This window comes from Lepidochelys kempii, chromosome 19 (assembly GCF_965140285.1).
Source record: "Lepidochelys kempii isolate rLepKem1 chromosome 19, rLepKem1.hap1, whole genome shotgun sequence".
Lineage (NCBI taxonomy): Eukaryota > Metazoa > Chordata > Testudines > Cheloniidae > Lepidochelys > Lepidochelys kempii.
Window position 1 is genome coordinate 3765166 of NC_136398.1, and position 26052 is coordinate 3791217.

Consider the following 26052-nt stretch of genomic DNA (forward strand, 5'->3'; position numbering starts at 1 on the left):
GAAGGTGTCTGCAAGCCAGGCAGGGTCTGCCTTTAAATCTCCTCTCTCCCCTCCCCTCCCTCGCAAGGAACTTCTCAAGCTGAGCTGTGAGGATGCTGCATGCTCCTCGGGAACAGGATGCAGACAAGCTGAAGGAGTTCTGTGGCAAAGTCAAGACGAGCAGGCAAGTGCCGGGAACTGGCAGGCGACACCGCCGCCCCCGGGTGCCGACGCTCCAGCCCCAGGCAGAAGTGGACTCACCTTCAGGACAGTAAGTGGCTCAGCACTGGGGAGGGGGCCAGAAATCGGGATGCTGGGGACTGCAGGGCGGGGGAGCTGGGTTTCCCTGGGCTGAGCGTTTAACCTTCACTAGTACAAGGCTGGTGCCTGCACTCCCAGCTCCCACGCCGGAGATGCCTTTTGTTATTTGCAGCCTCTGCACCAGACACTGATAATCAGAACCGTAATCAGCATTTTACTTGGGCTTTGCAGCAGCTTTGCAGAGTGTGTGTGTGGAGGGGGTGGGGGGCTCAGTCTCAGCCATGCGTGGGAGAAGGGGCTTGTAGTCTCAGCAAATGTCCTGCAGGGTTAGGGATGGCTGCGGTCCTCTTGCTCCCCTATCCCCTAATTTGCTTGGGCCCAGTGGAGGTGCCCTGGGATTGGCGAAAGCAAAGAAGCAGGGTCATAGGCAAACTCTCCGCAGGCATGGGGGGCTGCAGGGCAGCACAAAGCCGGCTCTGCATCACCCCGGTGCTCGGGGTATGTGTGCTGGCCCCCCCCCGGTGTCTGCACGGAGCGGGGGATAACGGTGCTCTGGGCGATGCTGCTGTGGGGCCAGCAGCCTGGCAGGGTCTCTCTCTTTAGAGACCCTATGTCTGCTGTGGGGGAGAAAGCCTGAGCCGTAAATCACCTGCCTACAGTCAGCAACATGGCAGGGGTCCCCCAGAATAGGGTGCAGGGCTCCCTCGCTGCTGGGCAAATCCTTTGGGGGCCAGGACAAGGAGGAGCATCCCCTACATTAGTGTGTGTGTGTGTGTAGGGCGGGGAGGGGCAAAGGGATCCCAACTCTAACTTCTGGGCTCCTGATCCCCATATTCTGCACATGCCCACGGAGGATCAGCGTGGCAGGATGGGGCTCCTCTGGTCTAGCCGTCAATCAGGCCCCACCGTCGCATTGTCATGTTGATTTGAAGCAGGGGGAGGAGGGGTTTCTCCTGCCATTGGCAGGTCACTTCACAATTTCCTAGCCTAGCTGGTTTCTTCGGGGAGGGGGCAGAGGGGGGTGTGGGGGGCGCACTGAAAGGAGCTAGCCCTCTCACCCTGCGCCCAGCTCTGTGCCTGGTTGTGTGTCTCTCTTTTTTCTGCCGCTTGGTCTGATGAAGTGGCTAATGCAGTTGGTTTCCAATGGATCAATGGCCGGGGGAGGCAGGGAGCAGGGCCAAGCCGGAGCAGTGAACAGTACAACTTGGAAACGGCTGTGTTAGCGAGCGCTTGCCGAGCACCGGGCAGCACTGGGGAGAAAGCAGAAAAAAGACACTTCCTTTTATAGGCCGGCTGGGGCTGTGCTGGCCTGGCAGGGAGGGTGGCTGGATGCCTGCAAATCCCCACATCAAAGCCTCTCTTGGCAGCCTCCCCGGGCCCTCCATTACTCGGGCTTGTTGTTGCTCTCCCTCTGCAATGGAAGCCTCAGGAATCGCCAGGGGCTGGCTGTGAGCTGGGCACATGGGTGGAGCTCCATGGAGGGGCAGCAGCTGACAGGGGCTGAAGATCTGGCCCACATATGGGGGTTGGGGTCACTCGGCGATGGCTCCCCCGGCCCAGAATCACAGCCTGGGCACTCAGATGTGCCAGCTTCCCCCTGCAATGAGTGGCCAGGTATGTTCAGAGGGTCAAATAAAAGGCACTTTGGAGCAGTGGACCTGGCCCCGGCCTCCTGGTTTATCGGAGGAGGGTTGAAATCTTGCCATGGGGCTGCAGCCCTCCTCTCCAGCTGCCTGCGAGTTTCCAACCACAGCCCCGGCTCCCCTGGCACAGTGCAAGAGCTGAGCAGCTGCTGGCTCAGACATTCGTCGGCACCCGTCAAGGGCAGCTCCAGCCCAGAAGAAATCTCGGGCCTGGGCCCAGTTAGGTTTGGACAAGTTGCGGGGTCGGACAACCCCAGGGATCTGAACCAGTAGCCAGCTCAGCCTACGCTGCCTGGCACCTCAGCTTCACCGGGGGCCTGCTGCAGCATGCCGGGCTGTGTAGCTGGGATGGGGGAGCATGGCAGCTCCTGCGGGCAGGGGGATAGGGGGCAGAATGCCACTCCAGAGGGGCTCTGGAAAGAGCCCTGACCAGAGGGAGAGGGGAGGGGCTGGGGCATTAGAGGGGCAGTTGAAGGCTGCCAGATGCAAACATCTGGCTTTGCAGGGTGGGTGAGTGCTGTACTTAAGTCCGTGCAACACCTGCCTTGGGGCCAGCCCCGTGCAAAGGACGCCACATCCCTGAAAGGAAGCAAAGAGCCCAGGCTGCTCCTCAGCAGCGCTGGCTTCCCATCCCAGTGCTCCTAAGCCACTCAGCTCATGCTGCCGGGAGCCGGGCTCCTGTCCCCTCCAAGGTCACCAGGTCTCACCCCTGCACCACCACAGCCAAGGTCAGAGCAGGATTCCTCTGCATGGCCGGTGCTGGGCTCCAAGGGACAGCGGCAAGGCGGGGGTGTGAGGGCTGGGGCAGCAGGCGGCTGTGGGTCAGAGGCAATGGCAGAGCCACGGGGCATGGGTCAGGGCTGAAATGTGCTAGCAGAGATGGGGCTGGGGGGCATGACTGGAATGAGCGGGGATGCTGTGGGTCAGGAGTGAGGGGGGCTATGGAGGTCTTGCCTGCAGACTGTGTGGGGAGGGAGGGCTGTGGGGCAGGAGGGAGGGGAGGAAGCTCAGGCTGGCCCTGCCCAAAGCGTGCCTGGCTCCCCCAGCTCTGGCTGCTTCCCACGTAACAAATCAGGCGGGGGACAGGGTTCAGCCCCAGTGCCTGTCGGTGACACACAGGCGTCTGTGTCCCTGTGGCTTCGCAGGGCCGAGCAGAGCAAGGCCTAGGCCCCTAACAGAGCTGGGTCGAAGGGCCCAGGCTCGCAGGAAGCCGGTGCCAGAACTGGGCCTTGAATCCAGGGCTCCCAAGTCCCAGCTCAGCCCCTAACCCTTGTTCCTGGCACCTGATTGTGGTGTCGCAGTGCCCCTAGGCACCCGCTACCTCTCTAGCCAGAGCCCCCTCGGGGCAGGGTCATGGCAGAGACTCCCGGGGCGGGGGGGGAGGGTGGGGGGGCAGCCATCCCTTTAGCAAAACAGACATGATCAGCTGGGGGAACGGAGCTGTAGACAAAGGCAAAGAAAGAGCAGAGCTCCCCAGACCAGCTCTGGGCTGCCAGGACCATTTCCTGTGCCGGCTGGGCCATTTCAGAGCGTTTCTGGTGGGGGGCGCTGTTGTGCGCAGGGGCATTTTGCAGACACAGAGACATGCACAGAGTTCCCTGCTGTGTCACAGGCACGCGGGTACACAGACCTGGCCACTCATGGCAGTGTCTCAAATGCACGACCACCTGCACCCACTAGCATCAGTTAGCCACGGGGATATTCACTAGTGCCCTTGAACGCCCCAGGCTGGTTCCCCTCGCACTCGCATCCGGGGAGATAATAGCGCAGAGACCTGCTGCTCACTTGCCCGTGCCCTGTCCTAGACGTTTTGGGGTCACGCCCTCCTCTTCCTCGGCCTTTGCAGCTCTTCTCTCCTGGGGGAAGGACGATGAGCTCTGGGGCGAGCTGAGGGCCTGATCCGGTTTGCTGTGGTGGTGTGAATGGCTGCAGTGAGGTGGGGGGCGCTCCCTGGGTGGAGGGGAGGGTCTGGTATCAAACTCCAAGGAGATCGCTGCAGGCTGAGAGCTCAGCACAGTGGGGCTGAGGAGTGGGGGGCGAGGGAGCGGCGATGCCAGCCCCGTGCGGGGCGGGGAGACGAGGCTTGGGGGGTGGGGCACGTAGGGCTCCAGCAAGCAGCAATATCAGCCCCTGTTTTGCGCAGGGGGCAGGCAGGCAGAGCTTTGGTGAGCAGCAACGCCAATCCCGCACAGGAAGGAGGGCTCGGGCCAGCCCTGTGGAGTGGGGCAAGGCTCGGGCCAGCTCCATGGGAGTCGGGGCAGGGCCTCAGGCCAGCCCCATGGGGGGAGGGGAGGCTCGGGCCAGCCCCACGATGGTGTCCTGTTTTCCCTTTGGGAAATATGGTCACCCTCCTGTGAGGGCAGGAGAGGGGGACCCCGGAGTGTGCTGGGCACACCGGCCCCTTGCCTGGCGCAGGAGAAGCTGCCCCAACCCCTCTGCTGCTGGGGCTTGGGCCAGGTCCAGATTTCAGTCCTGGGAGCCGGGAGCCCAAGGACCACAGGCTGGGCTGCAGCCAGAGGGAGCCAGATCCCTCCCTGGGGTGACTCCAGCCGCTCGGGGTGTGCTGTAGGGATGGCCTTGGCTCCAGAGGCCGAGCAGCATCTCGTCTGCCAGAAGCTGCTGCTCTCCCAGGCTCCCAGAAGCCGGGTCAGCCGCGCAGTAAGTGCATATTTGGCACCCGGCAGCTCCTTGCAGAGACAGGCAGCACGTGTGGTCGCTGTCCGCCCGGTGCTGAGTCACTGCTCGCCTGAGGCCGCACCGCCTGCTCCGGGGAATGTGCCTCCTGGGCCCAGCCTGCCCCGTCCCTGGAGCCCAGAGGGCTACGACCCTGGCTCTGGGCCCGGGGGGCTCTGCCCAGCTTCCTCAGCCAGAGCCACTGCTGCTCCTCATGGCCCGCTTGAAAACCAGCCCCATCGGGCATGGGCACGGCCAGGCCTTTTTGCAGGGGGAGGGGAGGGGGCTGTGTTTCAGCCTCCGAGACGGCCCCTGGCTTGTACCCAGCGCTCCAAGGGTCCGTTCTCCAGCTCTGGTTCAGTGCAGCTCAGGAGAATGGGTGTTTGGGGGAAAGCTCCCCCGTTTTAGTGCCATTGAATCAATCTCTTCTCGCCCCAATTCTGCCTTGACCCTGGACCCCCCCTCTGCAGCCTCAACCAGACCTGATCACCCCCTGCTCGGCCCCTCCAGGCTGGGGCTCAGACTTCAATCCCCAGGGGCCCGACTCCACCACTGGGGCTCTCAGCAGCAGCCGGAGAGCCCAGCTCCTCGTGCTCCGAGGGTGGGGGCTGGGAATCAGGATGCCTGGGTTCTATCCTTGGCTCTGGAAGGGAGTGGGGTCTAGTGGTTAGAGCGGGGCGGGGGTGGGAGGGCGGACTCCCAGCTCTAGCACCAATTTGATACGTGACCTTGGGCAAGTCACTTCCCATCCTTGGGAGATACAATGGCCAAAGAGGGGCCTGGGGTGACCTGCCACCTGACAGAGGGCCCAGGCCCTGGCCCAGCAGCTGGTATTGCCAGGAGCTTCCCTCTGCCTGGCCTCTGCAAAGAGCCAGCTTCTGCTCAGCTAATGTGCACCACAGCTGAGAGCAGGAACTGGGGTGGGGCGGGAGGCGGCCCTTGCCCAGTGCCCTCGGGCCGCATGGCCAGCGCTGAGGGTGGCAAGCCGTCCCTCCAGCCTAGAATGGCTCCGCAGCTCTCCCAGCCTCTCCGCTAACTTTGGCCCTTCCAGCATCCCTGTCCCCAGAGTGCCGCACACCAGGGCTACGGGCTCTGTTCGGGCAGGTGGGGCCTGCAATCAGCAGGCCAAATTCACCCCTGCACTTACCCCCCCCCCCCGCCCCCGCCCATTCCCTGTGTATCTCTTACTGCCGTGGCATCCAGCCCCTCCTGGCCCGTGGGGAATAATGGAGGGGCAGGACTGCCCCAGCAACCCCTCCCCCCATCCCTGACCTGCCCAGGCTGGGGGATGGGGGTTCTTGCAGGGGGGAGCGCAGGCAGCTCTGGGCCAGGCTTGAGGGAGCGCACTGCACAGCCTTGTACCTTGTGCCAGCCAGGAAACCAGGGCAAACCGCTGCCCTGAGCGGGGACCACGGAGCCAGGAGCCCTCCGCACCCACTTTGCACAGGTGGGATGGGGTGCCAAGGGGAAAGCAGGGGGGCAGTGGGCCCAGCTACAGCAACCCCTTGCAGAGAGAGAGAGAGACAGAGACAGAGAGACACTCACAGAGCTCCGCAGAGGCAAGTACAGTCTGCTCTGACTTTCCCTTGCTCCAAAGTCCTCTGTGCCCTTTGCTCAGCACCGGCAGGGGCCTTGGGGGACTGGCTCGGGGCAATGCGCTGTGTGACGTCGTCAATGGCACCTTAGCCTCTGCGCGGGGGCTAACATCACCCATCGTGCCTTGGAGCCAGGGATTACTTGCAAGGGGTGAGCACTGGGGTAGGGGGTCCATCCCAGCCATCCATTCTCTAGGTCCAAACATTCCCAGCCCAATGGGCCCAAATCTCCCCTGCAACCAGTACAACCTCATTGGCTCCAGCAGCGTTATTCCTGATTTACACCAGGGTGGGAACAGAATTGGAGACAAGGAGCAGTGATTTCCAGCAAGTTGCATGAGTCCCCTGCCCCCTTGACCCTGCTCTGTGGCTCTGAATTCCCCCTTCCCCCGAGGCGGCAGCTCTCCCTCCAGGAGTTTCATGAGCTCGTCGGGGCTAAAACAAATCCACCAAGTGGCCCCGGGCCTGATCCTTGACTGGTGTAAATCAGTGCAGCAATGCAGATTTACACCCACTGAGGTTCTGGCCCTTAGGGAGGAGGAGGCTCTGCGTGAATCCCCGGGATCTTCCAGCGCCTGATTGTCCTCGCTGCTGAGCCCCAAATGGCAGCACTGAGTCTGCAGAGGCAGGAGGGCCTGGTGGTTAGGACTCTAGCCTGCACGGGGCAGCCCAGTAGTCAGGTCCCTGCTCCGGCCTGTACAATGGGGTAATAGCACTTCCCAGCCTCGCAGGGGGAGAGTGGCGGGGCAGGGAGGCTAAGTCCGTGAAAGGCTGTGAGGTGCTCAGATACTACGGTGATGGGCGCCACATTGGGATCTTAGCTAGAGGGGGATGTGGGGGGAGCATGAGCCCCCGGTGCCGTCCCCAGCCTCAGTACTGAACTCCAAATGTTGCTTTGACAGGGAGAACACTCAAGAGGCTGAGGGAGTGGGTCCACTGTGCTCTCGCTCCAGCCGTAAGAGGATCCCAGAGTGCATTGGAACCGAAGCCTCAAGTCATCCCTGAGGTAGGTGTGTAAGTACCATTCCACCCCATCCCTGCATTTTACAGCTGGGGAAACTGAGGCACAGAACAGGGCAGTGGCTGGGGGACACAGCGAGCGGAGGCAAGGGATGGAGCTAGAAAAGGCTGTTGTGAACCTGGCCGATTTTTACAAATGAGGAGTGGGTGTGACAGCGTGACACCAAGGTCTGGGGGGTCGAGTCTATGGCAAGCCAGGGAGGTCGGCACAAACGTGAGGGGGAAATGGCGCGGCTGGTTTCCCCTGGAGCAGCGAGTCTCTCGATTTGTCTGTCTGGAGGGTCACAGGGCGCTGTGGGTTTCACGCCTCGTTCCCAAGGCTCAGCACAGATTTTTGTGAAAAGGCCCGTACACTTTGGGGTGGTGGGGGGAGCCACAGGGATTGCAAAAGCCTCCAGCTGTTGTTTGTATTACAGCTGCGATCAGGGCCCCATTGTGCCAGGTGCTGTACAGACACAGAGACAGCCCCTGCCCTGAAGTGCCGAGAAGACAAAGGAAAAACTAGTATCCCCATTTAATGATGGGAGAAACTGAGGCACGGAGAGACTAAGTGACTGGCCCAGGGTGATACAGAGAGGCAGTGTCAGGGCTGGGAAGTGAGCCTTGATCTGCTGAGTCCCCAGCTAGTGCCTTAGCCGCAAGCCCAACCTCTGAGCTAACACAGCTCTGTGTCTGAGCCATGTGACTCACAAGTACATTTGTTGTGCTCCCTGCAGACAGTACTTGGCCAGACTGAGGCAGGAGCTCACACAGTTACAAACTGCAGCAGAAAAAATGACCTGCGCTAGGAGTTAATTGTGCAAAGAAAGAGGAAATGTTTTGGGCTTCGAATTCTGTTCTCCTGGCCTGAGGTCTGTGTTAGGATAATAAATACACAGTTATTGGGGGGTTGATTTTTATAATCTCAGGGGTAGGGGAAGCTAGAAATAGGTCCTCAGCCCTGTTAAACTTGTGCCTTTCGCCTCACTAAAGCAGCCTTAAGAAATATGAAATATTTCCTGCACTCACATCCTGAATAAAACAGCATCGTGGGGAATGGAGGGTGGTTCTTGTTTTTGTTTTTTTACTTTTAACCTTTCAAGCAGTGAAAGAAAGAAGGTAAATGACTCTCCCCACTCCCTATGTCCCGCCTGAGTGTGATGTCAAAAGGGGAATTCAAGCTCAGTATTTCAAACCTTCCTAGGCTGTGGAAGCAAGAAGAGCTGGTTTAACACACGAGTCTTGGGTTTCTAGCTGTTCAGGAGTCTCGATGATTTGCACGGCTCAGACCGTAGATTTCTATCTAACTGGGCTTGGATTTAAGGCCATCAGAGATCATTAGAGCTCATCTAATCTCCTGCATAACCCAGGCCAGAGAATGGATCTGACCCTCACCACCGTAGTATCTGAGTGCCTCCCAATCATGGCCAGCTTTCAGCCTCCTAGCAGCATCCTCCCCATTTGCAGGCGGGGAACCACGGCACAGAGAGGTGAAATGACTTGCGCAAGGTCACACACAAGAGTCTGTGGCGGAGTTAGGAACTGGGGCCACATTTCTTGAAGGCTCTTCTGGTGCTTTCACGACTAGCCCATCCTGCCTAGCCAACAAGAGATAAACCTGGGTTGTTGGTGCCGTTTTGGGAAACCACTCTTCTGCTCGGTGTTGAGAGCAGAAAGGGGGGGAGGCGGGGTTGCTTTCCAGTATGATGCATGCATCTGAAACAACCTTATAAGGAGGTGCAAATTTCAGTTAACATAGAAGCCTTCCGGTATGCAACATGCCAGGAGTATGGTACTCCTAGCCCATGGAGTAAACCTTCGGCTGTGTCTAGACTGCAGATACAGGGTGTGACTGCAGTGCAGGCTGACAGGCCCGTGCTAGCATTAATCCAGCTAGCTCAGGTACTGGAGCAGTGAAGCCCCAGCGGCGCGGGCCAGCCCCCACGAGTTATTAGCCAGGGTTCCGGGCGGGTTTGCACAGCCGGCGATGAATCTCCTGCTGCTGCAGCATCACTGCTCCAGGCTCTGAGCTAGTTAGATTAAAGCTGGCTCAGGTATGTCTGCCGGAGCTGCAGTCCCACCCTGTGACCCCAGTCTAGGCGTACCCATATTTTCCTTCTTCAGTCTGCAATGCAAGCAGTGGATAGATCTGGGGTCCTTGTTCAGTGGAACACTAACCCTACCCAGCGCGGCAGCATGCGGGCCAGATTTCCCAAAGAGCCAGCACGTTGGGTTCACGCCGGGCATGGGGCTCTCCTGAAAATCTGCCCCAACGCGTCACGACAGGAGCGTCTGGCTGCTGGGGGCGTCAAAACTCGGCCCAGAGGAAGAGACGCTCAGCTCCGGCCATGACGGAACTCAGCTGATTCACCCCTGCTGAGGATCCAGTCCATAAATCTGTCTATAACGCTTAGAGAGTCAGCCAGGGGCCTTCATCGTTGTCATGTTTGAGCAGACAGCGAGACAAAGACTGAGGTGGCTCCTGGAGGGGTGGGATTTGCTCACCTGAACCTTCCCCTGGGCTGATGTGTGACATTGTCCACTGGTCATCTCAACCTCTGGGTTACAACTAGGTAACTCTATGGTGCTAAATATAGAGTCATAGACTTTAAGGTCAGAAGGGAACATTATGATCGTCTAGTCTGACCTCCTGCACGATGCAGGCCACAGAATCTCACACATCCACTCCTGTAACGAACCCCTAACCTATGACTGAGCTATTGAAGTCCTCAGATCATGGTTTAAAGACTTCAAGGTGCAGAGAATCCTCCAGCAAGTGACCCATGCCCCATGCTGCAGAGGAAGGCAGAAAACCCCCAGGGTCTCTGCCAATCTGCCCTGGAGGAAAATTCCTTCCCGACCCCAAATATGGCGATCAGCTAAACCCTGAGCATGTGGGCAAGACTCACCAGCCAGACACCCAGGAAATAATTCTCAGTAGTAACTCAGATCCCACCCCATCTAATATCCCATCACAGGCCATTGGGCATATTTACCACTAATAGTCAAAGATCAATTAATTGCCAAAATTAGACTATCCCATCATACCATCCCCTCCATAAACTTATCAAGCTTAGTCTTGAAGACAGATATGTCTTTTGCCCCCACTGCTCCCCTTGGAAGGCTGTTCCAGAACTTTACTCCTCTGATGGTTAGAAACCTTCATCTAATTTCAAGTCTAAACTTCCTGATGGCCAGTTTATATCCATTTGTTATCCGAAGGTCTCTGATCCACACAGGAGAACCCAGTTCCCTGCTCCAGCTATTAAACCTCCCTCCTTCCCTAAGCCTGAAAAAAGAACCCAGGAGTCCTAGCTCCCAGATCTGTATTTTAAGCACCAGACTGGCCTTCCCCTTTATGAATAAGCAGCAGTGAGACTGGATGAATCCTGAGTGAAAGCATCAAGGAGAAACGTGGTGGCCCTGCCACCAGGCTGGGGATCTCGCTACAGGGTCTAGCCTCAGCTCTGCTTCGGTCAAAGGTTCCTGGCCCAGGGCTGGCACGTGGTACAAAAGATTCCTGAGCCAGGAGGGGAACCTGGAGGAGCTTGTCAGCTCCGAGCTGGGCTCAGAGAGAATTTGGGGTCCAGTCAAACAGGTGTAAACTGGCTCATTGCTGGAACCAGGGAAAAGCCTCCCCCGCCCCGACCCCCCACCTCCACTGCGTGACAGGAGCCCCCAAGTCACCTCCGGCTTCTGGTTGAAACAGAGCCTGTTTCTCTGAAGTTTAGCGCTGGCCAGGTCTTTCTAGGTCCGTGCTCCCTCGCTCACCCTCCCCAGCCGGGGGCTGAGCGCAGGCATGGATTTCGCTTGCTCTGTGCATTAGGGAAAGGAGGGAGCAGTTCTGCTGAGTAGACGTTTTCGTCCTGCTCTCCTTTGCCTCAGGGAAAGGCAGTCTCATGTGGGGATTAGGTCATGCAGGGGGCAAAGTTATCTGCAGCCGTGTATGATAGCAGATGGCATTTGCTGGACTTAGCCAAGGCCTAGTGGTGGGTTTCTCCCACCCCTGCAAAACTATAAAGTTCAGCAGGATTCAAGAGGTGCCCTGAGAGGTGCTACTCCGGATTGGAATAGCAGGGGGTTGTAGGTCAGGACTGAGGGGTATCAGCAGAGCTGGGCGGGTGCACAGGACTGGGGTAGCAGGGGCACTGTGGCTCAGGGTTGAGGGGCATTGGCAGAACTGGCGGTGAAGGGAGCCCAGGGGCTGGAATAGACGGGGACTGTGGGTTGGGATTGAGGGGCAGCGGCAGAGCCATGTGTGGGATGCTTGCCAGCACACCCCTGCTCTGTAGCTGGCTCTGTCCCTTGCTTTCGGGAGGACTGAATTCACCCCTTTGCTTTCCCGGGTGTCACACTAGTCCCTGCTCCAGTATTCCCGGCAAGCTGCTGCCAGCCCTTGGCTCATCCTACCCTGAATATATCTGCTGCCCCTTAACCCTGGCCTGCCCCTGCATTCTGTAAGGAGCCATGAAGAGAGAACAAGGCCTGGAACGGGAGGAGCCCAGCTAACAGCAGGGGCAGGACTCCCCCTCCTCTCCCTGGCTTGGGGAAGCAGCTCCTTCTCCTGCTGTGGGGAGAGACAATTTGCTTTGACCCTCAGCCAGCCCAGTGGCAACCCTGAGCCCTCGAGCCCCCACACATGCTTTCGTGGGAGCTGCAAAATGAGGAGTCTTTTTGGCTGCCCAAGCTGTTCATCTGCCATTTGAGTCAAACGCAGCCAAGGCCCCTCGGCTGCCCCTGGCCCTGGAATTTGGGGCTGGACAGAAATGGACGAGGTTTGTTTTTCATGCCGATGAGCCCTGCAACCCCAGCCTGCAGGTGCAGTCGTGGCAGGGACAGTGCAGGCCACTTGCCCCTGAGCCAGGAGGCAGCCCCTTTATGTCTGGCGGGAAGTCCAGTCTCTGGCTCAGTAAATTCACAGCCTCTCTGCTGTGGCAGCCAACAGGTGGGGTGGGCCACTACAAACTGGCTTCAGCACCTCCAGCTCAGCTCACAGAGCCACTGCAGTCAGCCAAACAGCTCCCAGCTCCCCTGCAGTTTTTAGACAGTCCATTTCTTTACTTCTGTTCTAAACCACTGAGAGGGGGTGCCCTGTATTGCCAAGCTGCTGCCGTGTTCTGCCCCAGAGGTGGCTGCACTGCAGTGCTGGGTGAGGCCTATATCTCCCTGGCAGGTGTGCTGCAAAGCTTAATTCGTTTCAGAGGAGCAGCCGTGTTAGTCTGTATCCGCAAAAAGAAAAGGAGGACTTGTGGCACCTTCGAGACTAATCAATTTATTTGAACATGAGCTTTCGTGAGCTACAGCTCACTTCATCGGATGCATACTGTGGAAAATACAGTGGGGAGATTTATATTAGTTAATGACACAGGCAAAGTGCTTCGAGCTGCTCCCATGAAAGGCAGAGAATTAGCATCAATGACAGTGAAACAGTAAGCAGGTGTCTATTGGGAGTCCTCGCTCTTTATATCAGCGCCTAATAGACCCGACGGCAAGTCTGCTTGGCCCCCGAAACCCGGGGACCAGACTGCATGTTCCAGAGCACCATCTGCTGGCACCATGTCGATTTACAGCTGTGCAGACATGGAGCACGCTTGTAACACTAGCATAAGCCACCTGCCCGGAGCCCAGTCAGGAGCACCCTCCCGTCTCCGGTAAGTGCTTCATTTTTCATGCTCCTTGGAGTGGCACGATTTTCCAAGCTGCAGCCCACTGCTGCATTTGAACTCATGACCGAGAGGGTCTCTGGAGCCAGTCATTCCCCGCCCCCAAGCCTTTCAATAAAGGACAAGGAGCCACCCCCAGTCTCACCCACAGGCAAATGTCAGACTCCAAGCACGTCTCACCGCCGTTGTTTCAGCCAGGCCCATCCTGCCCCCCTTGTCCCCAGGTGGGTAACGTAATCTCCTTGATGTAGTTCCAGTTCCAGTCAGTGCCGCTCGGGCCAGAGGTGCCCTGGCAGCACGGAGAGGTTACGCAGGAGACAGTCCCTCTTTCTCTGCCTTTACAGCCCGACTCACTTGCCCCCCTCTCCCCCGACCCTGCTACACGGAGGGAATCGATAGCGTTTAGAGCTGACAAATGAAAAACGTTCCTGAGCGGAGAGGAGGTGGGGACGTGGAGCTTTTAGCGTGGTTGGTAAAAACATGTCGTCGTCCCATGAAAAATGAAGCTGGTTCGGAGAAGGGTTTTAATGTAGCCGGATCACTGTGGGGAAGTTACTGTTAATGGAGATGGTGGGGGGCAGGTAATACACGCGGCAACGGATCTCTGACCGGTTCGGGACCTTTGGCGCCATCCTGTGCATTGCAGCCGTTCTCCGTGTTGGGGATAGAACTCAATCTTGCTCTGCAACCGCAGGCCTAAACATCTTTCAGCGTTAGCGCTATAGGGACAATGAAGCACACTGCAGCAGTCTGATTCGATTCAACGGAGGACAGCGGTGTACATTTTATACATATGCACGCACACGTGTGTGTGTGCACAGAAACACCCACACACACGGCAGCAGCCGGGCTGTAGAATTACTTTGCATTTGTTTAGCACCTGCTGGCAGAGGATCCCATAGTGCTTTGCAAACATTGAATGAAGCCTGACAGATAGAGCGAAACCCGTGAGCCTCATTTTACAGATAGAGAAACTGAGGCACAGAGGGGCGAAGGGGCTGGCCCGGTGGGCAGACAGAAAGGAGCATGGGATAGAGAATGGGAACAAGGGATGGGCAAAATCAGCGCAGCGAGGCTCCCTAACCACAAGTACTTTGGGAGGAGTTTGGAGCAGGGTCTCCAGGGCCGATTCCCTTAGTTATTTGTACTGTTTCATAGACCTGGACCCTCTGCAGCTCACCCAACCTCCCTAGTGCAGCCCAGAGGCTGGCAGCCTGGCAGAGTGAATCAGCACCACAGGCTGGAGCATGATCAGCCTGCAGCCAGAGACGTGCAAGAGCCAGACCTGAGGGGCACAGGCCCTGGGTTTGCCCCTCAGTCTCCCATGTGGCTTTGCTGAGAGCTTTGCGCTCCAGTGGGGGATACAACAGCCCCAACTCCCCACACCTCCAGCATGAGCCAGAGCTGAACTCCCCAAGGGCACTTGCCATTTCAGGGTGGGGGGTGGCCCCGCCATCAGGCGCTCCCACCTCCCTCCTGCCCAGGGGATGCTCTCAACACAGGGCAAGGGGACAGAGCTCCCCCTGCCCCACAGTCTCTAAAGCTGCTGTTTCATTGCATTCTCTTTTCAGGGTCCAGAACGGGCCTCCCAGGGAAGGAGCTGGAGCAGGGGGGAACTGGGACCAGCTGCCTCGGAGTCTCCAGGAGATGGGGTTTGTCCAGTCCAGGAGGATTACTGGAAGGCAGCCTTGAGATGGTGGTAGGTGCTGATCCTGGCTGGCGAGCCCTGTGCATGCTGCAGGGAGCTGGTACATGCGGGGGCTTGCCCCTCGGGGCCTCAGCACCCCAGCAAGGGCTCAGAAAATTATTTTCATACACACACCCCATCCTGCCCGCACAGCTAGAAGCCCGACTCGCGCAGCTTAGGGGATGACAGCAACAAACCAAGCACCAATGGGGGCTGCCAGGTGCACGGCCTGGAGGAGCAGCCCCTCCCTCCCAACCCTACATACTTCTTCATATGCCCATAGGGAGTCAGCCGGCGTTATGGAATGTTAAGAAGTATGTATCTTTGGGCTGGGGTCCTCACGTCCTGCAGACACTGGCTCAGGACAGGGTCTGCACCCCGGCCACTGGAGGAAGACCACAGGCTCATACTTGTCTGGGGGGACGGAAGCCCCGACGTGGGACTGGGCCCTGGAGAGAGTGTGTCCCTGGGGCTGGTAAAAAGGAACCAGATCAACTTGGAACTGGATTTGGTCCCCTTCAACCAGCTGCAGTGGCGCATATGCCAGCCTCACCAGGCGATGGACAGCACCTGTGCGGCATGCTGTGTACGTGTGTCTTATATGCCTGCTATGCTTGGGAAGAACGAGACGTGGGAGAATGGGGCGGCTTGGAGGCACCAGGGTATTTTAATAGGATCCAGCTTGTTCGCCGTCCCCTGGGGCAAGAAGACAGGAGTTCCCAGAGTCATTGGAGGACAGTGGTTTGTGGTAAGATCTCTCCTTTTGCCCAGGGACCCCTCCTCTGGGACTCCTTACAAAAGCTAAACCTATGTTGAGGGGCGTGTGCAGGATCAGGGTTAGTGGCTAGCTTCAGCTTTTGACCTGGGAGCTTGGTCTACCCAGGATCTCAAACAGGGAAAGCTCTAAAGGAATTTAATTGTGACCTGCAAAGGGAGTTTCAAAGTTTGGTTTATGTCGCTTTTTCAGTTCTTGATGGTGGATAGAGATGGCCTGAAAGGGTTCTCCCGTACCCCGTCTGCCCGCTTTTTATTTTTAACCTTAGAAATATCAGCCGTGTCAAGATTGGCTGTGATGATATCACTGGAGGACTCCCCGTGGCTCTCAGGGATATATGCTGGCAACTGCCTCGTGTCTTTCGTTCAACACTTAATTGGACTGTGGAACTCACTGCCACAGGAGATTGTTGAGACCAGAACCCTCACAAAGGAGGACTGGACATTTATATCGATAACAGAAATCTACAGAGCTAACATAGATAATGCTAAAACAGAGAGTTTTGATAAAAAAACCTCCTGCTTCAGGGCTCAAGCCAGTCTCTAACTATTAGGGGTTAGGATGAGAACTTTCTGTGGGGCAGAGTATCCCACAGAAGCCTGCTACAGGGCTTCTTGTCCCTTTCTCTGAGGAATCTGGGGCTGGTTACTGTTGGACGAGATACTGGACGAGATGGACCTTGGGTTGGAGCCTACATTTAACTGAAGAGGTGGGGGTGCTGATCTTTAAAGATGGGCAATAGAGTTAAATAAAGCATTAACGTCAAACAAAGTCTTAAGCACTCTGACTCAAAATCTTTTCCTCTCTTGATTGCTAAACGGTTGCCCTCTTGCACTGTCACCATTTCACTCATTCTCCAGTTGCACGTAGGCTAAACAAGACCTTAATTTCTAACGTTAAAAAAACCCATGCAGAATTTGTAATCCTCTTAGCCCTTTTTATCCACCATAAAGAACTAAAACAAAGCACCGTGGTCCTTTTCGCTTTGCAGGCCACCTTTGCACCATGTTTATGGGGCAGACAGCTACCGCCTCAATCACTCACTTTCTAGTGCCCAGCCTTGGAATTAAACACCCGATCAGAAAATATATGGACTATACCATCTGGTCACAGGGGGGAGAAGTTTGAGGTGGGTATGGGAGGGTTTATGTGCTAAGGACATTAATGATAAATAAGTCCTGCTAATTCTGTGCAAAGTATGGGAGAGGTTAAACGGGCAGGGTTCCCTAATGAGTTACTTTGCCTTTGGGATGGGTTGCGTATTCCTCTATCCATAGACAACCACATAAAAGCCGACTCCCTGGAGCTGGGTGCTGGGCTCCCTGTCTATAGCTGGAGTGTTTTCTCTTTACTGCCCGGCTGCTCTGTGAGTAAGTGAAATTTGCAATGATCAAGTGGCCTAGCTAATTCTGTCTGGGGCTGGGGAATCTTCCGAGCAGGTCTGTTTGGAAGGGAGACTATTTTAAACAGAAATGGAAGGAGAACTAACTGTCTTGTAAAAAGAACAGGAGGACTTGTGGCACTTTAGAGACTAACAAATTTATGTCTGTATCTGTACGAGGTTTTTTTTTTGTCTTGTGTGAAAGGGAACCTCTTAACCCTTATTTTAAGCAGGCAGATTTCCTTATCCCAAGCTACTAATGCTGCCTTTAATTATTAAACCTGAGACAGCTGTTCGAATCCAGTTCTGCCTTGCACTGGCTGGGCCACTTCCTCTGTGCGTTCTCCCCCGTGATGGGCTGGGAAGCAGGAGCTAATGCAGTCACAAGGCTGTAGGGTCTGTGCAGACTTCTCCAGTGGGCTTGGGTTTTGCAGCAGACTCAGGTGTCTACCCTTGAGGCCAAACCTGACATCTCTGGCGGATCCTTGTGCTGTTACCACGTCTGTCTCCTACACCCACCCGTCCACCTCTGGCGTTTGGCGTGGACTGGCTGTCCGGGTTTCACTTGCCCTGAGGTAACTGGGTTGTCTAGGGTTATTTCTACTCCATGTGGATTGCACTGCAGGCAGGTAGCAAATTTCATCTTAAAGGCATGGCTTCGTGCTGTCCCTTTAAAGGGCCAGAAGCAGGTGTCCTGTCTCTAGCCATCTACCCACAGCTTTTCATCTTAGGAAGCCTACATGGAGTCACTCCACGAAGGGGCTGAGAGCTCCCCGTGGCCGCAATGGCAGCAGAAGTCAAACCGATGCAATTAAAAAAAGAAAAAGAAGAGAAAAGATTCTGCAGCCACCGTAAAGCTCCTTGTTCCTGCCTGGCCCAAGGCCAGCTGCGTCAGGAGCCCAGGGCTGGGAGGGGGCCAAGTGCCGCCATGGTTGCGCAGTTGCGATCTCACGAGCAACGCGGCCTGTTCCCAGATCTGCTGCTACAGAGGCGGAGCTGCTTGCGCCCGTGGATGGGAGCGGGGCCCATTCCTTCCTCTTGGGCCGTCCCGCTGAGGCGTCAAACCGTAAGGCGTCGGTTGCTCCTGGCATGTTTTTCTACGCTTAGTGGGGAGAGAAAAGAGCAGAAAGGAGCGGGGCTGGGGGGCGTGATCAGAGCCCCCTTCCAATGGAGCCCTGGTTCCTTGCAACCGGATGGCTCTTGTGGCAGGACTATGGTGACAATGAGCTGGGGGAGGGAGTCGCGCGGGCGGAGGTGTGGGGTGCAGGTGAGCTGCCCTAGCAACCTGCAGCCCGAGCGGGCAGCGTAGCCGTGCTGATGCCCTGTTGAGAGAATAGCTCTGGCGTGCATGTGCGCCCCGGAAATCACGCCCTTGCTCCGTGGGAACTGACGGAGCTGGATCCTGAGAGTGCCAGTCCTTAGCCTCGGCTTTCCTCGTCTCTCCCACACCCTGCCCCTGCCCCTCGGGCCCCAGGTGAGAGCGGGGGACTCAGAAGTTGGCCTGGCTGCGTGTCAGTCTCCTCCTGCTCAGGGCTGAGAAAGCTGGTGTGGATCCAGGACCCCCCCTCAGCCATGGGTCGTAACTGTCTCCACGTCCCTTTCGCTAAGGGGAACGCGCACCACGAATTGTGACCCTCACACAGAGGTGCAAGTAAGCCAGTGCGCCCCGGTACGGGGTACCAGCAAGAGCCATTGCGCCGTACTGGGGCGGCCCGGCTTCCCCAGGTGGCCACTTAAAGGGCCTGGGGCTCCCAGCAGTGGCTGGAGCCCAAGGCCCTTTAAATAGCCCCCAGAGCCCTGGGGTCGCAGTGGCAGCCCGGGGCTCCGGCAGCGGTTTAAAGGGCCCAGGGCGGTAGTGGCTGCCGGCTGCTACCCCGGCGGGGACGGGGAAGGGCACTTACCTTGGCTCTGATCCGCCCCATCCCCGCCCCTTCCGGGGGCCAGAGCCAGCCCCAACTCAGCCCCGTACCGGTAAGTCCCTATTTCTACTTCCACCCCTGGCCTCCGAGGCAAGCTGTAGAATGTTTGTACGGTAACTCCTCACTTAACCGCGTCCCGGTGAACGTTGTTACCTCGCCGATCCATTCGGGAACATGCTCGTTTAACGTTGCGCAATGCTCCCGTAGAACGTTGTTTGGCGGCCACCGGCTTTGCCCACTGCTTGCAGGAAGAGCAGCCCCCTGGAGCGAGCTGGCTGGGATGGGGGGTCTCGGAACCAGGGTGGGCCAGCAGCCCCCCTCTCAGCTCCCCGCTCCCCTAAGTTCCCTGGAGGGCAGCCGCCCAGCAGGCTACCAATTACCGGCAGTTCATCTGTCCCTCCGCCCACTGCCATCTGCTGCTCCTGCCCTCTGCCTTGGATCCTCCTGCTTGCTGTGCAGGGAGTGGGGGGAAAGAGGGGTGCCGATGTCAGGGTGCCCTCTCCCCCTGGACTCCATCTCTACAGAGCAGAGGGGACACAACAGGGCTCAGGAGGGAGGGAGCTTGCTGGCAGCAGCTGCTGTCTCAACTTGCTGATCTACTTAAAAAGGCAGTGTACTTAGAGTGGGGTCAGCGTACTTAAAGGGGCAATGTGCATCTCTCTCACATACACACACGCGGTGTGTGTGTCTCTGTCTCACACACACATGCACCCCTTGTCACTTTGGAAAGTGGAGGGAGTGGTGCGCTCCAGTGGGATAGCCTGGGTTCATCATCACGTTCAGTTTCCGCAGGGAATGTTTGCAGCCACGGCCATGCGTCCGTTGTGTCTCCTCCCTCCATTTGTGCTGCCTTGTAGAGTGTGAGGCTACAGTAACAACAGTGTGTTAACCCTTGAGGGCCCAGCTGAATGCTAGTTCATCATTTAGCAGGAAGGCATTCCCTGGGAAATATCCCACCCTCTTCCACCCTCTGACTCCACCACCTCAACCGAGCTTCACAATCATCATTGCTGTGTACAGTGTTCAATTGTTTGTTTAAAACATATACAGTGTGTGTGTGTATATATAATGTCTTTTGTCTGGTGAAAAAATTTTCCCTGGAACCTAACCCCTGCTATTTACATGAATTCTTATGGGGAAATTGGATTCGCTTAACATTGTTTCCCTAAAAGTAGCATTTCTCAGGAAGGTATCTACAACATCAAGCGAGGAATTACTGTAGTTTGTAGGCGGCCAGGACGCCCGTGGGCCCAGCAGAGCAGGAGTGTTGCCAAAGGTTATCACCACAACTGAACCATTGATGCAAAGCAGTCCTCCCATGCCTTCCCACAATCCCGCTGGAATCTCCCCACTGGCTTCCACTGACTCCCCTTTTGCACGCAGTGACCCTGCCCTGACATTCACAGCCATGTCATGCTGGCCATGTAGGTCCTCGACCCTCAGCTGCCAGTTCTGATTTCAGATCCAGAGATGGAGGCCAAGGCGGGTGAATCACCATGTTCTGAACTAGCACCTGCTGCTTTGGCCCTGCCTTGGCCTGAGATGAGGTCACCTCCGGCTGGAGATCCTTCCCAGGAGCCAGAGGAGCTGTTTGACCAGGCGCCGGACCAAGAGGAACCGGGTGAGACGGACACAGAGGAGAAACCGGAATCAGAATCCAGTAAATCCACTTGCTGACCATGCCTATGGGTGATGTACACTGGCATTACTTGTTATGGGGTGGGGGTGGGGGGCGACACTATGAACAGTGAGGTGGCAATAATGACTAAGGACTGATACAGCTTCCCTGGTGGGCAGTAACTTCCAGCTTTCACCCTCTCCCCCTAGACCATGCATGTCCCCAGATGGATTTGAAGTAGGTTAGGGTGGGGTGCGGTGAGAAACCATTAACAGTCAGACTGCAGAGGGCAAAGGAGCTCCGGTTCAACCACAGTACCTTGTTGTGAAATGAGCCCCCCTCATAAGCAAGACACAGTTGGGTTGTCTCTTTATAGCACACTAAGCAAAGCAGTGCAGGATTTTTGCATGTTCAAAAGTGCACAGCTAGTTATTTAATCTCTGCTCATAAACCAGGCACCCATCATGTATCCACATGTCACTGTGGGCATCCAAGGTTAGCCACGCAGGCAGCAGAAGGGAGCATGCCCAAAGGTCAGGAATGAGGCAACACCTCCCTGGTGCACAACACCTTTTTCCTGCACCTATGACATCCCCTCTCTGCTATGAGGAAGGCATATGTGTTAATGTCACAACAGCGGTACCCCGCGCATTCAAGCCCAGTGCAGGGGAGGGAAAGAGAGAACTTATTCTGATGTGCAATTTCACTACCTGTATCTGATTAAAACACCTAGTTTCTGTTACATGCTCCATGCCACTTGGTGTTGAAAGCCATGTGGGTTTCTCAGTATCCTGGCAATTCAAAAACTTTTTTTTTTTTTGCTTTGGGGAAGGATTTGAGCCAAAATCCAGGTAGTGTGAGGTTTTTAAAATATCAGTGAATTTAACATTTGCAAAATTTTTGTTTTGGGGGTGAACGGGACACTTTGTTCTGATTGAGTTTTCTTTATATTTTTAAACAATAAATTTTGAAGGAAATGTCCAAACAAAATTGTGTGGAACTAAAAAGTCAAAACACCTTTGACTCTTGAAATTTTGACACACACAATTCTGTGAAAGCCACACAAATCTGCACAGCATTTTAGCAATGCCAAATCTGCTGCTTTTTAAAAAATTTTGGAAAATAAATAATCTTGGGCTGAAACGTCTGCCAGCTGCATTTAGTTCACCAGTGCCTGTCTAGAGCTTGACTTGCAGAATTCAGCAAGAGCATTCGTATGGCTGCTGTCAGTGAGTAACCACCACTAACATTTAAACTGCTCCTTCCCTTTCATCTGGTCATGCTGAACTACCTGGCATGTTTCAAGTGCTGTTGCGTACTGATGATGACAATCCGGCTGCTAATCCTCACTAGAAAGGGTTTTGAAACATCCCTCTCTGGGAAGACCTCACATTTTATGGGGGGTGGAATTGGCTTTTGCATGTATTCAATTAATGAGCTTTCTTATGCTGGTTTGTTCACAAGATGCACCAAAACAGAGCCGTTTGCCCCAGCACCTATAAATCACTATTGTCTCCATCATACAAAGCAAACATTTGAGAGTATAGGTCACCTCTTGTTGCCAGGGTCTGGAGGTCTAGTAGAAAGTAGCCTGTAAAGATTCAGATTCTTGAAACCACTCAGTCTAAAACATTCCCCTTTATCTTCTTAGTTGTCTCCTAAAGCTCTGCATGTGGCTGACACATTCTCCTGTCAACATCACACCTTGCCATTCTCTGGGCAAGGCTGCTGCTGGGACACTTACTGCTGCTTTCTGCTGTACCTGCTTCTCTTGCCAAGACATCAGTAGCTCTATAGAAACGGCTACTAGCAACAGTGTGTCACTGCTGTGTGCGGGCTCCATGCCACCACACCCGCTGGCTTCCTGGAACGAGGTGGACTGTGGGAGTTTCCAGGTTTTAGATCTTTGCAGTCTCAGATCCGCCCTGGCAGGGAGCAGAGTTCTCCCATGATGCCTAGGGAGAGTGGTGCAGTTTGTAGTGATGCTGTGAACCCTGGGACACGTTCCCAGAAGCCTTAGTGTAACACAACCGGATGCAGTGTTAGTGCGGACACAGGGAGTCACAGCCCACCGCAGCAGCACACACTTGTTGACTTACGGCAAGGTCATGCTGTCGCATGTTAGCCTGAATCAGGAGAAGTTTGCTGAGATAGGGTCAATCAAGGCAGCTCTGTAGAGTAGACACACTTCCACAGCAGAAACCAGTGGTGGGGTGAATGTCATAGAATCATAGACTATCAGGGTTGGAAGGGACCTCAGGAGGTCATCTAGTCCAACCCCCTACTCAAAGCAGGACCAATCCCCAATTTTTGACCCAGATCCCTAAATGGCCCCCTCAAGGCTTGAACTCACAACCCTGGGTTTAGCAGGCCAATGCTCAAACCACTGAGCTATCCCGCCCCCCAAATTTGTTGGGACAGCTGGAAATAAAAACATTCTAAGCTGGTCTAAGTGGATGATTACTTCACCCCTCAGAGCAAACAATACTGAGGCAAATCTGCTTTACGTGTGTAAGGACAGAGGGCCTCCGCTCCGAGTGAAGTTCATGAAGCGTGTGCTCAGTGTGGGTTAGTATCCAGTGCTACTGGTAATGTATTTTCTGTAGCATCTGAAACGCTCTGCCTCTTCTCTCTGCTGCTCTTACCTGGACCACCATTTCTGGAATGCCAGTGCAGTACAATCTTCTCACTCCTGCTGCTCCAGTCTCCTCCTCTGGGCTGGTCAGAGACCTTCCTGAACGAAGAGGACAAAGGAACCCTTCAGAAAGTGGATCTGCTGGGTAAATGTGTCCTGTTGGCAAGTGCCTCCTTTGTGTGGAAGTACTTACTGATCATTGCAGCAGAGCAAAATCCAGCAAATTTAGACAGCGATTTAGAAACAAGCCTGGACCATGGAGGTGTCTGCACCAGGAGCTGGCTTCCTCCTCCATGTCTATGTGTTTAAAATTTGCTGATCTCATTGTAGTGATGCCAATCTTCTCCTTCCCTAGAGTCCAGCAGCAAAGCCATGAAAGCAGCAATCGGGGCAACTGTCGGAATAGGTAAGGGGCTAATTCAAAGCACTTAATTCATCCAGAGTTTTTTGTGGCACAGCTTCTCCCCCTGCAGACAGTGCAGGTGTCATGCTGAGTGGTGGCAAAGAGACTCCAGATGAGTGAACATGCTGGCCTGTAGGGAGCAGGGACACCTCATTGGCTGCTTGACTGTGTCCCAGTGAGTCGGCAGCGGCTCCAGAGGAAGAATGGGGTCACTGGCCTGGGGAGCAGAAATCTGCATTTGAACTCATGTGTGTGCCCATGGGGGGCTGAGCCTATTTTGCAGAACTGGACGGCCCTCCAGGCATGGGGTGTCCTAGCCCTGGTTGTTCCAATGATCTGCCTTGCCTGGGATGACTCTCCCTGTAGCCCTTCCTGGCAGTCTAGGTCAAGGCATGCAGCTCTGTGGGAGCTGTGGGTGGGAGCTGGTTCACGGACGTTCTTCTGGCTGGAGCCAGTCGAAGGGCTTGTCGACACGTACACCGGTGCTGCTGTAGCACTTTCGTGAAGGTGCTACTACACCGACGGGAGAGCTGCTCCCATCGCCGTAGTTCATCCGCCTCTGCCAGAGGCAGGAGCTGTGTCGATGGGAGACGCTCCCCTCTTGACATAGTGCTGTCTGCAGAGCTGGCGTTAGGGGGCAGCAAGCAGGGCAGTTGCCTGGGGCCCCACGCCACAGGGGCCCCCGCAAAGCTAAGTTACGTGATCGGGTAACTTCATCCCCACATGGCAGAACTCGGGCTTCAGCTCCTTCGCTTCTGCCTGGGGCCCTAGCAAGTCTAATGCGGCCCTGGCTGTCTACACTGGGGGGCTAGGTCAGTAGAACTACGTTGCTCAGGGTGTGAATTTTTCACACCCCTAGGGGATGTAGTTACACTGATTGTAAGCGTATGTAGCATAGACCTGGCCTAACAGCCGATGCTGTGCTTAACACTGCAGTGTCTCTAATGCAGGAGTTGCGGTCATTGGGGCCCCAGTAGCAATCTGGGCAGCAGGCTTTACTGGAGCAGGCATTGCAGCTGGGTCCCTTGCTGCCAATATGATGTCAGCAGCGGCCATAGCCAATGGAGGAGGAGTGGCTGCTGGGAGTCTTGTGGCAGCCCTGCAATCAGCTGGTAAGCCTACGGGGCATCAGGAGGTGATGCCTCATTCAGACACATGTCCAGTGCTCTCCTGCCTTGCGAAGAACTCACCATGGAAAAGTGATCCTGCCACTTCCAGACAAGCTCTGATTTTCCTTTAGAAGGAAGAGCAACGTCTCTATATTGTTTGACCAAATGTGTTGCTAACTGACCTTGCAAACGTGACCTGCAGGGGCAGCGCTGCAAACATTCAACAGTATGCTGGTGATGGTGGTGGTCTGGCTAGCTTGGGCCTGACCTCATCGAAATAAGTAGCATTAATCATGTTGTGTATTCAGTATCTTACCAAGTATAGCTTTTTAACTTCGGTTAAACTGTCAGGCCAGTCCCTGGTGCTCTGTGCCTTCCAGCATTTGCATCTAAAGGTGGAGGTCCCGATTACCATGGGGGTGGGATGGGAGGGAGGTGCTTCCTTGAATCCACAGCTTAAGCCATCAGAAATTGAGGCAAGGATGCTGTACGTGTCCCAACATTGCATGAGCTATTGCACTGGGGTGCATGCTCAGCTCACTGCAGGAACAAGAACTAACCCACATGTTTGGGTTTAGACGCTCAAAGGATTTATTTCCTCTAGGAAGGAGTTGTGAGGGGGAGAGATGAGAGCTAAAACCCTGGCAGGTTAGGAATAAATACAGTACTGGGTTCACCGTACCTCTGATCAGGGACTCATCCAATAATGGATGATGCAAGTGAGCCAAGGCAGAGGTGCACAGATCAACAGGTGTTCAACCCACAAGTGTCTTGCAGCTCTTGGTAAGAAAGAAGACTGCAGCCAGCAGCCTTAAAATAGCAGAGTCCATTATGTCAGTGCAGAAAGCATTAAGGGTTAATTCTCAGATTTCACTGGCAGTCTATCCCTTATCCGCAGAGGCCAGCGGCAGGGGTTAGCTAGTGGCTCTGGGCTAGATTCTATTCTCAGTTATGCTCGTGCAAGTCCAGAGTGACTCCACTGATCTCTGGAGTCTCTCTGGATTTACACTACTAAGAGCAGACGTCACTCCTCTAAGAGAGTCAACGGACTAGTGCAATGTAGTGATACTGACTAGCTGTTCCTCTGATTCTTTGCAGGCGCTGTAGGACTCTCAGTAGGTGCTAAAGTTGGGCTGGGCACTGCACTTGGATCTGTAGGTGCAGCTGTTGGCTTCTGGTTCTGAGCCAATGAATGAAATGAATGAAAGCCGTGCAAGCCCTGCACCCCCAATCCCACCTCAGAAGTAGACACTGACCAGTCCTGGAAACCCTTAAACTGCAAAGCTGGGCCAGAACAGCATGTGGGGTGTGGCAGTTACTTTGTTGTTGCCTGGGAAAAGCTACTGCAAAGGTGTCACTTGTTCTGCCTTCTCTTTGACCGTTGCTGAGCTGCTCTGATTATGGTGCGGGAGGGGTGTGTGAAAACAATAAAGCTGGTTTTAAATGGACAAACTTGTTGGTTTGAAATTGATGTGGGGAGAGTCAAAACCCTTGGGAGCATCAGAGGTTGTGAAAGCCTCTCCAAGCGAGATGCTTATGGAGTGAATTCTGTGTCCAATCCTGCCTGGGTGGCAGGTTGCTGTATCAGCTGATCCTCCCTGTATCTTTTCCCTGAAGCACACACATGCCTGTCCCCTGTGGGGTTTTTGAGAAGACACAATAGGCTGAATAGAGAAATCTCACACCAGACGCATTGTCTGCTCCTGAGTGTG

At 55.4% G+C, this 26052-nt stretch overlaps 1 protein-coding gene across 3 annotated transcripts; it reads left to right on the forward strand.

Moving 5' to 3' along the window:
- The first annotated feature begins 142 nt into the window (after positions 1–142).
- LOC140900347 (uncharacterized) lies at positions 143–25783 on the forward strand. Of its 3 annotated transcripts, XM_073317532.1 has the most exons (7): positions 143–250; positions 7054–7157; positions 14385–14512; positions 20038–20235; positions 23184–23234; positions 24182–24343; positions 25439–25783. In XM_073317532.1, the coding sequence occupies exons 4-7, from the start codon at positions 20046–20048 to the stop codon at positions 25522–25524; spliced, it is 489 nt and encodes a 162-aa protein (XP_073173633.1). In that variant the 5' UTR covers positions 143–250; positions 7054–7157; positions 14385–14512; positions 20038–20045; the 3' UTR covers positions 25525–25783. The 3 variants fall into 3 exon arrangements, with proteins under 3 accessions (XP_073173633.1, XP_073173639.1, XP_073173636.1); XM_073317538.1 differs by lacking the exon at positions 24182–24343; XM_073317535.2 differs by lacking the exons at positions 143–250; positions 7054–7157; positions 14385–14512 and adding an exon at positions 17425–17722.
- The last annotated feature ends 269 nt before the right edge of the window (positions 25784–26052 follow it).